Source organism: Blennius ocellaris, assembly GCF_963422515.1.
Source record: "Blennius ocellaris genome assembly, chromosome: 1".
In the NCBI taxonomy this organism is placed as follows: Eukaryota; Metazoa; Chordata; class Actinopteri; order Blenniiformes; family Blenniidae; genus Blennius; species Blennius ocellaris.
In genome coordinates this window covers 29,766,756-29,783,836 of record NC_137650.1, presented here as the reverse complement: position 1 = coordinate 29,783,836, position 17,081 = coordinate 29,766,756, and the positions used below count along the sequence as shown (strand labels likewise).

The 17,081-nt window shown below is 38.8% G+C and overlaps 1 protein-coding gene across 1 annotated transcript; it reads left to right on the top strand.

Annotated features, from left to right (window-relative positions):
• The first annotated feature begins 111 nt into the window (after positions 1–111).
• Positions 112–17,078, top strand: pir (pirin). The gene is made up of 10 exons (XM_080497109.1): positions 112–210; positions 2,103–2,202; positions 2,306–2,398; positions 4,627–4,707; positions 7,866–8,072; positions 10,704–10,788; positions 11,809–11,853; positions 14,416–14,498; positions 15,218–15,284; positions 15,417–17,078. The coding sequence occupies exons 2-10, from the start codon at positions 2,110–2,112 to the stop codon at positions 15,533–15,535; spliced, it is 873 nt and encodes a 290-aa protein (XP_080353235.1). The 5' UTR covers positions 112–210; positions 2,103–2,109; the 3' UTR covers positions 15,536–17,078.
• The last annotated feature ends 3 nt before the right edge of the window (positions 17,079–17,081 follow it).

Here is a 17,081-nt window from a genome sequence, read left to right as displayed (position 1 = left end):
TATTTTACATTTTGTACCTTATTTTGGTGTATGAAAGGTTGTTTTGTATCTTTAGGCACTGTGACGTAACCTTGGCCCCGCCCCCTCGATGACTTCCGGTTTGTAATGTACCTAGAAGTAGGAAGAAAGTTAAACTTCTGTCTTGCCGTCAGTTTTTAGTCATATTTAGTCATATTAACGCGGTCGGAGTTGGTTTTCTTGTACTTCCAGGTAGGTGGGAGGTTCTTCTAAAACAACACGCTGGTTTTGGTTCGACAGAGCGGTCAGCTTCGTAAACCGCAGGGCTCTTTTAGTGGAATTAACCACAGTAAATATCAACATTACCTTGCACGTAGAGGGAGATTTGGACGCAGCTCTGCAAATGCATCTAATTCCAATTGAAGTGACGTTTGTGTGACATGGCTGTGAATAAACACTCGGTGCAATATCATGTTGAGGGGTCGCTGTAATGATCTGTCATTGTTGTGAGACGATCAGCTGCAATGAGGCGAAAACTGCTTACCTTGTTTTATGTTTTCCTTATCCATTTTAAAACCTGTGTTGATTAGCATTGCTTAGTTTACTGGCACATTTCTTGAATTCGCTTTTATTAGATTGCTCTGTTTGGACAGCTGGAGCATGAATTATACAAATAGCAACAGACTGAATGTGTTATTTGTTTACATGACATATGCAATCACGCTCATATTTTGCATATTTTTAATACTAAACAAAGGTGATTGAGTAACAAGAATTGTGCAAATAACAATGTTTGCCCCATAGTTTGACAACGCTAAATATTTCATACCTGGAAAAATGACCACACAACAGAATAAAAAAAAAAACAAAACAAAAAAACTGCTCTGTAAGTCTTCTGGTGGACACTCCAGATGTGCACATGATTTTAAAGCACAAAAGCATTAACCTCGGATTTGTATTTACATCAAATCATATTGCATAGTACAGGTTCAGTGAAAACCGTGCAGTCTTAAGTTGTGCTGTCAGCATTAATGTGAGGTAGGACATGTCCTCATGGTTGTATTGTTCTCCTCAACATCTGATCCTGCAGTTCACTTCAAAAGAATTGCACAAGAAGTGCAGTGTATTTATCCTTCATTGCAGTTCTCATGTTGTACAGTGAGCCAAGTTCACAGATCACCATTCTTACAGTCAACCTGAGAGTCAATAAACCTCGGCTCCAGTCAAATAAATAAATACAACAAAAAAAAATGAGTAGACAATCAAGAAACACCAGCACGCTGCACACACAGTGGTTGTCTAAAAAGGAAAAATCCTCAACCACATCCACATTTTCCATCTACGTTATTCATTCCCCAGAGTATTTCAGTGACAACAGGATTGTTGTCACATTGTTGTCAATTGTACATATTGAAGTTTGCCACATCTTTGAAACTTTTTGCACCAAATTTGTTCTAAAATCCACCTCATATGAACATATGAGACATCTAAAATCCCAGTTTATAGGAGCGACAAGTAGCTTAAGTGTCACAAATAAGAACCACACTACTTTTTCATGCTCAATTATCACACCAGTAACGTACATTTCAATTTTACGCGTAAAATTGTGTTTTTTCATTGTAAAAAGTGAAGTCAAGGACATAGAATCAAGTCCTTCACTTCTTTAGATTAATAAAATCTTCTCATGTAGAACACACATGCAATTACAATTAACCACCTTTCAGAAATAACAACGACATCTTAAAAACCAAAACCCAACAACAATACACACTACATAGCAGAGCTGAAGTGAAGTGAAACTTCTCTGTGTGAGTTTTTTTCTTTCTGTTCAGGGAGTTTCCCTGTCGTTCATTATCGGCTGGGAAATTCTTTCACCGCAAAACACATGCGTAACAAATTTGTCGTATAAGCGGAAGTTTGTAAGATTACAACAGCTGAGACAAAAATATGCTTGAAGTCATTTGAAACCCGCCGAAGATCACAAGTCACCTCCAGGAGGATGTGAGAAAATGTATTGAAAATGTATTAAAAGGTGCGACACAACTTTTTTTAGTCGCCGATTTCGATATTTGGCTTCTAAAGGTTAACTCCATCCTATCCTCTGTTGAGTAATGCCGGGTTGTCTACTTGTGTTCAATCGGTAGAGGAACAATGAAGGTGAGAAAAGTGGAGACGACCGTTTTGAGTGTGGAGCAGGCGGAGGGAGTCGGCGCGAAGGTGCGCAGGAGCATCGGGAGAAAAGAGGTGAATTTCAGCAAATGTTTTCAATGTCAACGTGTTTCTCCATCCACCTCACTGTGATAGCGAACCTCTGCCATCAATCACACTCCACATGTTCTGTTTTCAGCTGAGGAATTTGGATCCTTTTCTGATGTTGGACGAGTTCAGAGTCAGAAAACCTGCAGGCTTTCCAGACCACCCGCACCGAGGATTTGAGACGGTGAGTAGGAATATCTGAAAGCCACACTGTGATCGCAAGACAGTGAAAACCAAACACTTCTACCAATTATTGGGTATGTAAATACTTAAGAGATTAAATAGTTTAGCTTTTATAAAAAATAAATGTCATTGTACACTAGGTGTATGCATTGAAAGCAGGTATTTGACACATCTTGTTTTCCAGCTTTAATAACAATGAAATAAACCTCTCAGTGAATATCTGTCAAGTCTTAGTAAATTGGATTTAATAAACACATTGAACATACACTTCAAATTAGATTTTCTTTATAGAATACACAATATTACATCTTGTCTCAAATGCATCTAGACTAGATTTGAGTTCTTATCAACAAGTACATAGTAACAAGTGTTTTTATTTTAAATGGAAAACACAATACTGAACAGCAAGCGAAAAAGAAAAGTATAAATTAGCACTGCAACTGGAATTTTTACTAAACCTTGTGTGTGTAATATCAATTGTTGGCACCAGATGGCGGCAAAGGTCTAGTGTCAACAGCAACAGTGACATTTTGACTTTACAGGTAAAAAATAACAATAGCGATACAGATGACATTTATTACATTGATGTTTGATTTATTACACCTAAAATGGAATCTTTCAAGGCATATTGTTTTTTTTGTAATTGAAAATATAGTATCTTAAAATAATTATTTTTTCATTTAAATGTTTTTCAAATGTCTTTCACCTGAGGGGCACAATGAGCTCAATGAAAGGAAATAATATTTTGATATCTTAAATAATTTTGATCTTTACATTTTGCAAATTAAAAACACTTAATTGTTTACTTGTAGTTCTTATAAATACAACAATTGGCTGCATTTTCACAGTGGCTTATGTTTGCTCATGTTGGGTTTCTCTCTGAATTGAGCTTTTCATTCGATGTTTTCAGTGTACAGAATTAGCACTCACTTTATAATTCGAACTACTATCAGATAAGGTAACAATCATTAAACATTAGAAATTGACATAATTGACCACTAATACCACCGGTGGAAATACAGTGTCAGGTTGTACCTTGAGAAAAACCCAAACAATCCCCCAGACGTTGTCCTTAGATTGCCAGACATCCCCCCACGTGTATTTGATTTGGCAGAGGCAACTCAAATCTCCCGGTGTGGGAGGACAGCATCGAGCTGCACTCCCAGCATGCCTTTCAGCAGGTGTGTTTGCTCGCACTCGCATGACTTTTGAAACGGGACAGCTGTGGAGACAGATCCCACGCAGCTCACTGCGGGGGCCCGAGCTTTCCTCCTTTACACAGATGTTCACCTTTGAACCCTCTTGACCCGCCTCCGGCACTTCTCTTCCCGTCCAGTCTGACCACTGCAAGCGGCCGAATCAGCGCACGAGTGTCTGCCGGCGTTAACAAAGTTGAATTCATGGAACCAAGACTTTGCTTTCAAAATGGAAATTTTGTAATTTATCACTGTCATATTTCTGTTATTCAGACTAGGGGAGCGTCTGTGGCCACAGAGATGAATGGATGGATATTCATGTGATATGTGATTTATCTAGGTGAGGGTCACAGGGAGCTTTAGCCAATATCAGCTGACAACAGGTAACATGTAGTGGGACACAATCACGCTTCACACCCACGAGTAATTTAGTCACTGAGGTCACACTGCAGGTCTTGACGCTGAATTCCGGGATTTTGCTGATATCCAATTTTTTTTCACGTGTTCATTCACATTACATTTTAAATGCGAACCAGTTTGGGCCCCAGAGCGCATGAGCAGAAGACGCTGGTGAGATGTAAATATGGATGGCGCGCAGGTCAGCCGAAACGACGTAAAACCCACACACCTCAATAAAAACCAGCCCAAATTTCAGCCCGTGTAGAAATAATGTTAAAACCATAAACCTAAACCAAAGCATAAACACACAAATTCACAAAATAGACAAAGTTAAAAGGTAAGAGAGTTTGCCTCCCCAAATGGGGGATACTAAATCTTGACACCATGAGGAGGAAAAGAAGGAGGAGAATTATAAAAAAAAAAAAAAGAACACACTGCTTTTAACATTTTTAACATATGTCATTGAGTTGTGGAAGCTAAAGTAAAACCCTTGCATGTACAGGGAGAACATGGAAACCCCTTGACAGAAATGCTGAAGAATCATACCAGCGTCGTCCTGCTGTGAGACAAGAGTGCTTACCTCTATGAAGCCATGTCACCTCGCTGTTTTTTTTTTTCTGCGTGTGTCTTCCAGGTGTCGTACCTTTTGGAGGGAATCCTCGCCCATGAGGACTTCTGTGGTCATTCAGGACGCCTGAAACCTGGAGATCTGCAAGTACTGCCTTGACTGAAAAGCCAGAATTTGACATTTGGGACGTGACATTTGTTCAAACGTTTACAAGTGAGATGAAAAGAGTAGAAAGTTCTCGGTAACCAGCAACAAAACTTGCCTCACAGCATCTTTAGAGCTCCGCAATTAAATAATTAAATCTCTTTTTATGTGAGACTTGCACTAACTGCAGGGTTTTACGCTGCCGTTTTATGAGCTGAACAATTTACCTTTTGGCCGAAGCTCCATGTGCATGAAAACACCGCTGGTTTCCCTGCAACCACGGGATGCTGACAAAGGTTACTGTGCCCAGCCAAGAAGAAGTCTGCCTCGTAAAAACCACAGTGAAACAAAAAACAGATTGTCTTTACGATTTGGTGTCAAGTACAGAAAGAAATGAGGTAAAAAGTTTGACGAGAAGGGGCTGATATGTGATCGCTTTTGTTACATCTGAGTACAACAGAGGAGAATCAGCTCAACTGACGATTATGATGAGCGGTAAAGTAAAAAAAAAAAAAAAAAGAAAGGTTATGAAAATATTTGTTCACTCTACTGCTGATGTAGGAGCCCAGTCAGGCAGCTATAATCCCTTAACTGTTAAACCGTAGTGTAGATACATTTTTAATATTGCGATATGTCAATCTAATAGAGGAGCTGTAAACCTCCGCAGAATAAATGTGAATGAAGCCGTAACAGCACAGCAAGACTGGCATAAATAAATATATAAATAAACATTTTATATATGTACATTATAATGTTGAGGACTCATAGTAATTGGATATTTTGCCCTGTGGGTTGTTTTCTGCTTTTAAAAGTTGTAAAATTACAGAGACACACACACACACACACACACACACACACACACACACACACACACACACACACACACACACACACACACACACACACACACACACTGCTGACTCAGCTTCAATCTGCAGCAGTGGTTCAGTCGGTTCAACTGGATTCGCTCTCACCCACCACGCGCAGCCTCCGTGGGCTCAGACATCCTGCGGGAGCTGCAGACGCTCAAACAGACCCACACTTGTCCTTCAGCGAGAGTGGAATCAGTCTGGGAGGGCATCATCACGGGGACCAGTGGAAACATCGCGCCGGTCACGAAAATGTTCGAAGAACTTTTTGTATTAACGTATGAATCAGTTGCAGAATCGGGTCATTTAAAAAGAGGGCACAGAAGCGCTGATATAATCCTTTTAATCATGCTGTGAGACTCGGTTCGGTTCCATGTGTGAATCCACAGGTGTTTTTGTCCCACGCTTCGCCCCATCAGTTCGTCCCAGCACACTTTTGAAAGAAACTCCTGTTTCCACGTGAAAAGACAGACCGCATGATGTGGAGGTCAGCGCTCCGCGAGGCCCACGTCATCACATCCGAGACCTCTTGTTCTTCTTTACACTTGAAAGTAGTGCTTGATAAACCGTGGCTGTACGTTTGCGGGCCGTTCTCCTCAGACGCCTTCCTGGTTACATAATATACTGTATAGCTATATATAGAATTGTATTACATCATACAAGAACCTTTGTGAAAGTTCTGAATTAAAAAAAAAAAAGTTTTCATGCTTTCGTACACAAATTGCGTCTTTATCAGGACACTGTGTTCCTTAATCGTCGTGTAATTTCAAACCCAGATCGGGGCGGCTCGTGTTCTCTGGGTTTCTACTTATTTTCTGCTGCGTTACGCGTGTTTTATTATCCACGAGAAGCCTGAGAGGAAACAACTAACTCAAGGCCATAAAAAAAAAAAAAAAAGAAAACCAAACAGTGTAGCGTGATGAACAGTCCCAGTTATCCGTGGAAATTCCCAGCTGGCCCTAAAGTTCACTCCGCTGAATCACCAGCGATTCGTTTGAAACCCCACCTGAAAGCAGCTCCACATGCTGCTCCAGAGTCTGGAAACACAGTGGGTGGAGATATGCTGTGTAGAATAATGTTTTGGCTCGGTAGTAGATTTGCAAATCGTATATGTCCGTAAATCCCTGCTACAGCTTAAATGTGAATGATTGTGTGTAATGTGCATGTGTTTTTGTGTAGGTATGTATGTGTGTGTGTGTGTGTGTGTGTGCTTTGCACAATTTATAGTGACTTATTTTATGCACCGTCCTAGTTGTTGTTTGTGTGTATTAACAGCCATTTGACTATTAACCCTTCATCATTATGGGGATGACCACAGATGTGTGTCATGAAACAGTATTGGTTTCTGTATCTTCAAAACCTATGTTGAGTTATTGGCAATCAGATAATTTATCCCATTTAAACATATTTAAAGTTTCATATTTTAGAAATATGCATGTTTCTACTTACTTTGTGTCCAGCCATTGAATATATTCATCCTTCCACACTTTGAAAACCATTTTAAAGGAATTTTGAACAAATGCTTGAGGTGAGTTTTCTTTTTTGTCGCAGTGTATCGCTTGTGATGCGTCTTTTACTGATACTGAGCTTAAAAAAAGTGAAGGTTTTATGAAATATCTCAGTAAGTAAAGATGCGCAGCCATTAAAGCAACTCTTCGTGAAGCAGCTCAGCAAAGTGGAAGAGATGAAGGTTGTACAGAATAGTTACATCTTGAATAAGTTGCAGTTTTAACATAAAGAGAGATGCATGCAGACACATGCAGATGTTTTACAGCCATATCGCACAGAGGTACATTTATAGGTATAGGGTACATTTAAGATGTACCTATATAAAAAAGGCCCGAGGCTGGAATTGACTCCGGGCGTTTTCATAAATGTCTATGTATGTGTGCAATTTGATCACCTAACAAGGTAGTGCTTTTATGATAAAGTAATGGATTTATGCATTTAAAAATGTATTCCACATGAGTGTGCAGCTTAGAAACTGTGTGCAACATGACATCATCCTTTCCTTTGTCTTTTTTTGCAGGGCGCAATGCATTTTATTAGCCTAAAGTTTGTTCCACAACTGTCAAAGTGGTGTGCTTCGTAAAATCATTACCACCGTTATATTCTGTGAATGACGGCGCATCAGCCACTGTACAACATCCTCAACATCCTGCATGCTTTGTGCTACACTAATATCAACAGAAACATCAGTGGCAAAGCATCGGCATCTCTTACAATGCATACATGGAATTCATTGTTTTATCTGTGGCGTCTGCTTGACAAGCCCGTCTCCTCGCTCACCAGTGGATGACAGCCGGTCGGGGAGTGGTGCATGCTGAGATGCCCGTTTCCGAGGAGCCGGTGGCCGGCTTACAGCTGTGGGTGAACCTGCCGAGCCGAGACAAGATGGTGGAGCCGGTGTACCAGGAGCTGAGAGGTTCAGAGATCCCCAAACCCAGCCAGGGAGGCGTGACCGTCGCTGTCATATCTGGGGAAGCTTTAGGTGCAAAGGTGTGTGTGTGTGTGTGTTCGTGTGTGTTTGTGTGTGTTTAGGGGATTATGGACGGGTTTGCATCAAAACTTCAATCTGAGGAGAGCTGAAACTAATCATTATGTTAACTCTCCGGCTCGCTGCTGATCTCATGATGACTGCGGGCTGCTTCAGGCAAACTGGAAAGAAAAAAAACAGCAACAATGACGCAAATGTGCATAAAAGTGCTGTGAGAGAGAGCGAGAGAGAGTTGTGTGTGCGTGTGTGTGTGTGTTTAAGAGAAAGTGATCGCCTGTTAACCGCACCATCTGAGCAGTGTCTGTCTGAAAAGAGGAAGCAGTGAAAATCAGGAGCAGATTTTTCTTTTTTTTTGTTTTGTCTACAAAGTGTTTTTTGGAGTTTTTTTTCCTGGTGAGACTGAACATTAGCAGGACTTACTGCGGAACATATTAAACATTGAGGACAGATTAAAAAGCAGAGTTGATGTATATTATAGAGGACAATATATGGATTTTAGGTCACAGCTGGGAAGAAGTTTAAATCATGTTCGGTTAGTTTGACTTTCAGCATTCCAGCAACGAGTCAATTCAGAATGCTTCATGTCAACAGACTGGAACTGTGATAAACAGAGAATAATACAGGCAGTGTGAAATGAAAATGATAACGATAAAAGATTGAAACTTGAACGCCGCGACACTAAATTAATTTGTAGCCAAGTAATAAAGCCTTAAGCTTGAATATTTTTTTCTCTTTTTTTTGATGGTAGTTCTCCGTCGAGAGCTCATCATTTCTGGATTTTACTAATAAAGTCTTTGGTTTTGAAACTTAAAAGCCCAGTTTAGCCTTAAATGTGCAGTTTCAACACATTTTCTTAAAGAATATTAAAAGATACAATGTGAAACTACACTGTATTTCTACCAAAATTAGAAATTACTTCTTACAAACTGCCACATAAGCACTCGGTCACGTATAGTTTGCTGGTGCTTTGGCCCTGAGAGTTTGTGCTTGTTAACTGGAGGCCTCAGCGTGGCATTGTTCCTGTTGTCCATGCAATGATGCCGTCTGGCAGGCGCAGTGTTTACCTCAGTGAGACCCGAGTGTTTGCAGAATCTGTCTGAGACACGATTTCACCCCTTTCTCGTCTGAATGTCTGCAGATAAGAAGGGATTCAATTTGTCATAGGCTTTTCCCAAAAATAGTGGCGTCATACAAAATCATTTCGAAGAATGACTTGGCTTCATTTTTGGTTTGAACGCTTCAAAGGGATCTTGTCAGACTCTGGTTTGGATTTGGATTAATGCGAAATTCGAATTTGACATTTATTTCTGAAGAGTGAGGTTCAGGTAGGGAGCATTATGTGACCAAGAGCTTTTATAAAGTTAAAAGTGCAAACATGTGCCGATATGTGCCGTGAACGAGGTTACCGCAGGGCAAGACACGAGCCAACTTTGGATTGAAACATCTGTTTCCCTTTATTGATTGTGTTATTACACACGAGACACGGCACTTGTTTTTGTAGATGGGAAAACTGTTTTCTCCATGAAAGCAAGTTGTTAGAATTCGATTTAATCCGAATTATATGCTCTTTTTCATTTGAAATGTTTTGGGTTTCTGTGGTAGGATAACACATTTTTTCATAGTATACTCAGGAAATGGATTTGAGACAAGAACATTTTGCAACATGAAAAGATGAACTAAATGGAAGAAAGGGGAGAAAATGACAGTTACAGTGTTGAAAATATAAAGTCAATGTTTTACAGGTGTCAATTTCCTTTAGTAATGGGGCATACTTTCCCTTTTAGTCTATGCTTCTCATATTCTGACGAGTTATTTAACTACGTTGAAGGACAAAACCAATTTCCTCTGTATAAGAAATAATTATATACTTCAGCAGGAACCAAAAAAAAATGGTTTATTTAAAATGAGAGTCAAACAGAGCTGTCACTTTCACTCATTGAGAGTGAAACTCAGTACAGTTAACTCTAAACTCACTCCAAATCTTTTGTTCTGTTTCAGGCCCAATGTCCAATATTTATCACTTTTCACTCTTTGTATCAGTCTGTCCTGAAGAGTCAATTGTTTATCCTGAAATAAATTCACATGAAAATCCTCAAAAAGTGCAAATAAACCCCCCAAAAATTGCTCTGATGTGACACTAGCTGTTTTGATTAGTTTTATTTCCATTCATTCACTTTGCATTTTCTTATTGAAAAGAAGTTTGCTGAGAGCAGCATATTTCCACACAGCCCTCAAAGTTTTCACAGCAGAGTTTGTATTTATTGCCTTGTTAAAAACCACTAAAGTTGTTAAATGAAATGGCTCCGTGAGGATGAAGGTGTCATTACTTTTTCAGTAAGTCATATTTAATAATTAACTGACTTTCTAAGTAACTCCCCACATCCAATATATATTTTAGTAATGATCCCACCTCTGTCAATAACTGCACCGAACAACTGTAATTACACACAAGTGATTTTCCGTTATTGATTCCACTCTTCAGCCTTATAAGAGGATTATATCACATCGACAGTCACAACCTCACCTACTGCAGTGTATCTAAAGTTGCACCAAATAATGCAGATATCACTAAACAGTGCGTGCATGCGTGTGTTTTCTGACCATGTATTTCTTTTGATGTTGTTGTCGTCTAGTCTAAGGTTTTCACTAGGACACCGACCTTATACCTGGATTTCAAACTGCAGGAAGGAGCCGTTCATACGCAGCCCGTCCCTTCAGGTAGGACAATTATGATGAGAAATACACTATTGACGAGCAACAATTTGGGGCTGTATGTTCAATGAAAACAAGCACACACAAGCATAACATTAATAGTTACTGGTAGTCTTCCTCCCTTTTTCTTTTCAACCATCCATTACTGTCATCATTCTCTTCTAAAGTGTTTTTGCCATGAAGTAACCTTGTTTACTTGATGCTTGTCCTGTTTGTTGCTCCAAATGAAACGCACAGCAATACTGGGGGAGCATAGCATGACAATGAAGAGGTTGTTGTCCTGTATTTTAGATAGAAAAAGATGCTGTTTTATATTAAGACTTGATGAAGAACAATGACCTTTCAGTTAAGATGACATAAAATTGAGTCATGATTGGTCACTGCAGCCTCATACTGTATAGCCTTTCTGAAAATAACTACAAAATTTATACTGACGTTTTATCCACATGCCAACAAGCCACGTTGGAGCTGACCGTCTCCATCTTTACTATTATTGAGAGGACATCGTCATAAAACAAAGCAATAAATGCTGATTAAAAAGTCCCATCATTTGAACCTGATTCAATTAGAAAGTAACACACTGAACAATTTGTGAACATTTAATGCCACGCACATTTTTAAAGAACATGATACATGGCAGATGAGATAAAAAATAAATTAATAAATTAAAAAAAAGACCTGAGCTTGAAGGGAAGTAGTCTCTTATATGTGATTTAGCTGAATGTGACTCAGATAACCCCGGCACTCACCACCCTCTTGGCAGCAGCATCCATCCATGTGCATTAGCAGATTATTATCTGTCAGTGAACATTTTTTTTTTCTTTCCCACACAGGCAGACAAATTGGAAGGCTGTCCGTCATTTTGACAGGTTAGATTACAGACGGCGGCTGCTCTGCTGTGAATCTGTCAGTCAAAATGGCGGACAAAAAGAAAGTCGAGCGCACTCCAACTTGCTCAGGGAAATGTTAGTCGATGAAGCCCCTTTATAGGTTTAAACATCTACATGACATTTCTGTGTTCAACAGGTTGGACTGCGTTCATCTATACACTCTCTGGATCAGTTCACGTTGGTGAGTTTTCTCATTAGTACGAGACCTGGTGTATTTTTTTGTGTTTTTTGTTTTGTTTTTTTCCTCAATGCTTCTAGTTAAGGAGAGTACAACCAGTAAAACTGGACTAGATGTGCGTGCACTCCCTGCCTCATTGCCCTGCCCACATTTCTCCCTTATCTGCATTACAACAATGTGTGTGTTCTCGGTCCAACTGGCCCATGTGCTTTGAATCTTCATGTATTTCCACTCATCTATCATATATTCAGCTTCTTCTCCTGAAATTGACACAAAATCACTGGAATTTATACAGAAAGATTGTATTCGGCATGATCGTCTCATTGTGAGTCCTTGCAGCATTCACTCCCCTGTTGTGCCAATGTTGGTGTATTTTCCATGAAAACACCGTTTCAGGCTTAATGGACTGTGATCAGGGAATTCCCTTTTCATGAGAGCAAACTGTTTTAGAGAGGAAACTCATTTTCAGAGGCTCTGTTCTGGTCAGACCTCTTGTTTTCAGTAAAAATTCCCCCTTTTTAATACTCCTTCAGATTGGATTATTTCCCATTGTAACGCTGCACGATCTCTCGGACGGTTTGGGTTTGCCAGCAGATGTTTTGACGACACAAGAGGATCAAATTGGCTGCTGAGATTAAAGTCGGGATGTGAATTAGCATGTTGTCTGGCCTAATAAGGACCAGCTGGATTTGATCAATGGTGGCCATGTTGTTTTTTTTTTCTTCTTTATTTTCTCTCTGAACTGAAGGCATCAAAACAATGAGTACACACATATGGAATTATATAGTGTGTACTACTAAGGCTGTGTATGAACCTGATGATCCCAAGCCCATTAAGAAGGCAAGAAATCCAACATATGAACCCTGACATGGCTCGGCTGGGAAGTGAATATCATTTCAAGTGACAAGCTCATGGAGATCATTGAGAGGAGGTTAAGGGTTTGCTGCGCTACACACACACACACACACACACACACACACACACACACACACACACACACACACACACACACACACACACACACACACACACACACACACACACACACACACACACACACACACACACACACACACACACACACACACCGCTGTCATTTCCCTCACACATGTTTTCCACCATGTTGTCTGAAAGAGACAAATCCAATCTGGACAGGACAGAAGAAATAGTACAGGGTCCATGAACAGTAGTACCTATTCATACACAAGAGAACGTCATAAGAATAATTGTGTAGAGATGTTTGTTTGCTATCAATAAAGGAGAAGTACAATACACACAGATCATAAATGAAACTGGTCCTTGGATTTCAATAGTCCTTGTGATAGAAAGTAGTCCAGTAGATGGAAGGGGTTGTTGTGTTGTTTGCTTCAGCAAAATAAGAGAAAAAATAAATATATAGTTTAAAAAAAAATAATACTACCTATCCAGATTGCTTGTCTGATCTGTTGCTTTGCTAATGAACAACAAGAATTTTTTTTTCTCTTGTTAGATGCATGCATGTTGAAGTCCCGTCTGCCTGAATTAAGTTAAAAGCTGAAAGATTGGAAGGAATTTTGATAAACTTCATGCCAACTGCTAAAAGGTTGGGGTTTTATCCCATTCACATTGATTTATTATATCCACAAGTTTGTATGTTTTTAAGTTCCGAGTAGTGAATGCTGATACAATCAAGGAAAATTTGTTTTGAAAAGAACTGATAACAAGATTTCTTCCTGCTGAGATTGAGCAACAACAGGAATGTAATCTAATTTTCCCTCTGTGTGTCTGTTAGGAATATGTCCAAAAGTTCTGCAGCTTTCACGAGTCCCTTTAAATGACACCTTTACTGGGTTTGATTTTAATGTTTTTATTAGAACTTAAGGTGAACGACTTATTTTTAAACTGTTATTGAACTCAAAATGGAGATTTGGTTAAAAGGGGAAAAATAATAAAGAAACATTCAGTTAAAGTTCTGTTGCATGTCTGTGTCATATTGATAAAGAGGAACATTGTTTATAAAATAAATACATAGTTTTACAATGATGTGTTACAATGTAGAATTTTGAAGGGTTGTAGTGAGGGAAGTAGAAATATAATAGAGTACTCACTACGAAAGATCCAAATTATGAAGAGCACTTCTCCCATGAGGAATTACTGCCACTGAAATAACGAAAAGAACAAATTGTATGTCTTCTTTTTAGTATTATTGAATCCACATGAGTGCATTGGATATGCTTCTCTTTTCAGGAGTCATACAATGGCTACAAAGTCTGACCTTTAAAAATCATCAGAACGGGGTTAAAATGACATTTCTCCCCTTAACTCTCACACCGAGTTTTTGTTATTTGAGATTTGAATTGTAGGCCACAAACAATGGGGACGAGGCGCACTAGCTGGTTATACATGGTTAGATTTCATTATTTTATCCCCCCCAAGTCAAATTTTTATTCATTTATAAACTATAAACGAGAAGAGGGGTATTGTCTCCATTGAGAAATAGAAGGTCACCCAGGGCAAGTAAAATCATAATGAAGTTATTGCAGACTTCAAGTGAGGCTAAATAACAGTTTATATGTTGTTTTTAAGGCCCAGATGAGGAGAAGCGGCACATAGAGCCACATCACACTGTGGTGTTTGGAGATGGCGACTGTGTCAAGGTAGAAAACAAGGTGAGAGTCTTATATTGTGCACTTTGTGTGTAACGTGCATTGATTCGGTCGACAAAATGTATCATATATTTGAATTGGGTATCCCAATAAATGTAATTAAAATTACATTACATTATGTGCTTCCTGATTTGGTCCTCGTTGTATACTGTGAGAGTTAATTTAATTTAGAAATGAAGAAAAGAATATACTAGATATCAGTATAGCAGAAAAAAAGAAGCTATACAACAAAATAAACAGTAAGAGCTTGATTCACTGCTTTGACAGTTTTTTTTTCTTTCTTTTTTTTTGTGTTTTTTTTTACAATAAATGAAGTTATATTATTTAAGCTTAATTTTGCTAAAACATCACCTGATCCTCTCTCAGTTTTACCTGTTTTACTTTCATATTAGGATCGTAATTGATATAATTAGGTTGAAATTTAATCAGGATATTGAAAGTTCTATCTTCCTCCAATCTGATGAATTATTTTTTTTTTTAAATCATCTCCCAAGCATAGTGACTTACTACATTTTTACTCAGCTTACGTTGTATAAAGATTAGAGTATCCAGTAATTTCTCCCAAAAAAAATCTAAACTGTGGCAACATGTTAACAATTTATACAAGTGTATGTTATATAGATGTGAGAGTCTTTTGATTTATATTTACTGACCAGTGTTGCACGCACTGATATAAATCATAGATTAAAGACGACAGTACTGCTTGTGGTTTTCCTCCTCAGGGCCCCGAGGTTTCCCATTTCGTACTGATTGCTGGGCAGCCGATCAGAGAGCCCGTGGTACAACACGGTAAACCATTTATGATTTTTTCTTTTTTTTTTTTTCCCTCCCGTGTGGACAACGTGTCAGTAAGCAGAGTGAATGCCTGATGTGTTTAACCAGCTCTTAATCGATACCTTTAATGCTGTGTTTGTTTTTCAGGTCCGTTTGTAATGAACACACAGGAAGAGATCAATGAGGCCATCCTGGACTACCACAATGGCAGAAATGGCTTTGAAAGGGCGAAAACCTGGAGGTCAACAATCAGAGATTCTCTTTGAACACGACGGGGTACAAGGTTTTATTACAACAAAATGACAATGACAGAGATTGTTTTTGTCTATATTGCTTGAAAACATGGGCATTTATTGGTCGGGGTATGTGCAGTATGTTGGTTATTTATGATTCCTCCTCTTTTTTGGGGGTTTTTAACTTGTCAGGTGACCGTTTAATGTGTTAGTGGGGGACGTGACTGCTTGATGGCACAGCTGAAAATGTTTCCCTCTTTTTGACCTCAAGCTTTTTTTCTCCTGTGATCTGACAACTAAGAAAATGATCAGAAACAATTCTGGTTTGTAACAGGAAAAAGAAAAGCAGTATCTCATGTTGTAGCACAATCATTTTCTACCATCCGTCCTTCACCAGCCCCTGTTTTTTTTTTGGGGCAGTTTTCTGTGGATCTGTTGTTGGTATGGGTCTTCACATCTCAGTCCGTGTTTTGAAGTGTGCTTGAGCTTGATGCTTAACCCGTGGTTGTTGCTCGCTGAGGTGTGTGCAGGCCTTATACATGGTCGCGGTTTCCAGTCGTGTGTGTCTGTGTATGAAGGATTATGTAAATTGAGTTAAGACTCTTCAAGTGGTAAATTGCACAATTAAAGTCAGGGATTCTCAGGGTTGCTTGTTCAAGGTTTTTGAAATGTCTAGTATTTCATAATATATAGTCTGCTCCTGTTACACTCGTGGGTTTTTTTATGCTTATTTGATGATTTTCCAGTCATCTTCATTCATTAATGTTAATTACAAATGAAAACAAATCCAAACACAAAAGCGTGTTTTAATAAAATTAGCTATGAAAATCCTATTAAATATTTATAGTTCACCCCCCACTTTAACAACAACCAAGTAAAGTAGTTTTACCATCACTCCACCACATAGAAAACAGAAAATTTTTATTTTATCCATCCCTTGGATAATTTACTTCTTCGATTCAATCCATCCTATTTATTATTAACCTTAACTAACTAGTCATCTTAAACGTCCGATACAGAATCCACTTCTCCTACTTGTAGACAACCTTTGCTATCAATGCTTTGGTTGAAATTGTGCAGGAAACATTTGAGTGCAATTTGCACTACAACATAAAGGTGTTTTTTTTATTTTGCTCTGGTGTTGCATTTACGTGGTTTAAGGAATCACATGAGCTTCCTGCTTTGCTCATTTGTTATTATGTATTGCCCTTGCTGAAATCCTCATACTCATTTCAGTTCAGGGGCCAAACCCAAACCAATTCAATCCCAACCGAGCTGATAAAGTAAAATGACAAATCCAAACTTGTCTCTCATTTTCAGTGCAAACAAAGAACGTCCTATAAATCTCTTGTTTCCTACTTGTGTTAAGCACAACATCCCTGTTGATCCTCTGTTGCATACAAATAATCAGCTGGAAAAGTAATTCACAAAAAAAGTTTCTCCATGATGTTTTTTTTCCAGAAATAACACCCGAGCTGCTGTGGGGGACGATTTATGAGTTTTCTTTTTTACTTAATATGAAGGTTTTCAAAGTGTCATGTTATGTAATAATAAATGAAGTCAATGATGAAGAATACCA

Bases quoted from the DNA above. Each gene is read 5' to 3' on its own strand.
- pir (XM_080497109.1), top strand. From the start codon at position 2,110: ATGAAGGTGAGAAAAGTGGAGACGACCGTTTTGAGTGTGGAGCAGGCG. The intron at 11,854-14,415 runs GTGAGTTTTCTC...GTTGTTTTTAAG, and splicing joins CTCTGGATCAGTTCACGTTG to GCCCAGATGAGGAGAAGCGG. The intron at 14,499-15,217 runs GTGAGAGTCTTA...TTTCCTCCTCAG, and splicing joins GTGTCAAGGTAGAAAACAAG to GGCCCCGAGGTTTCCCATTT.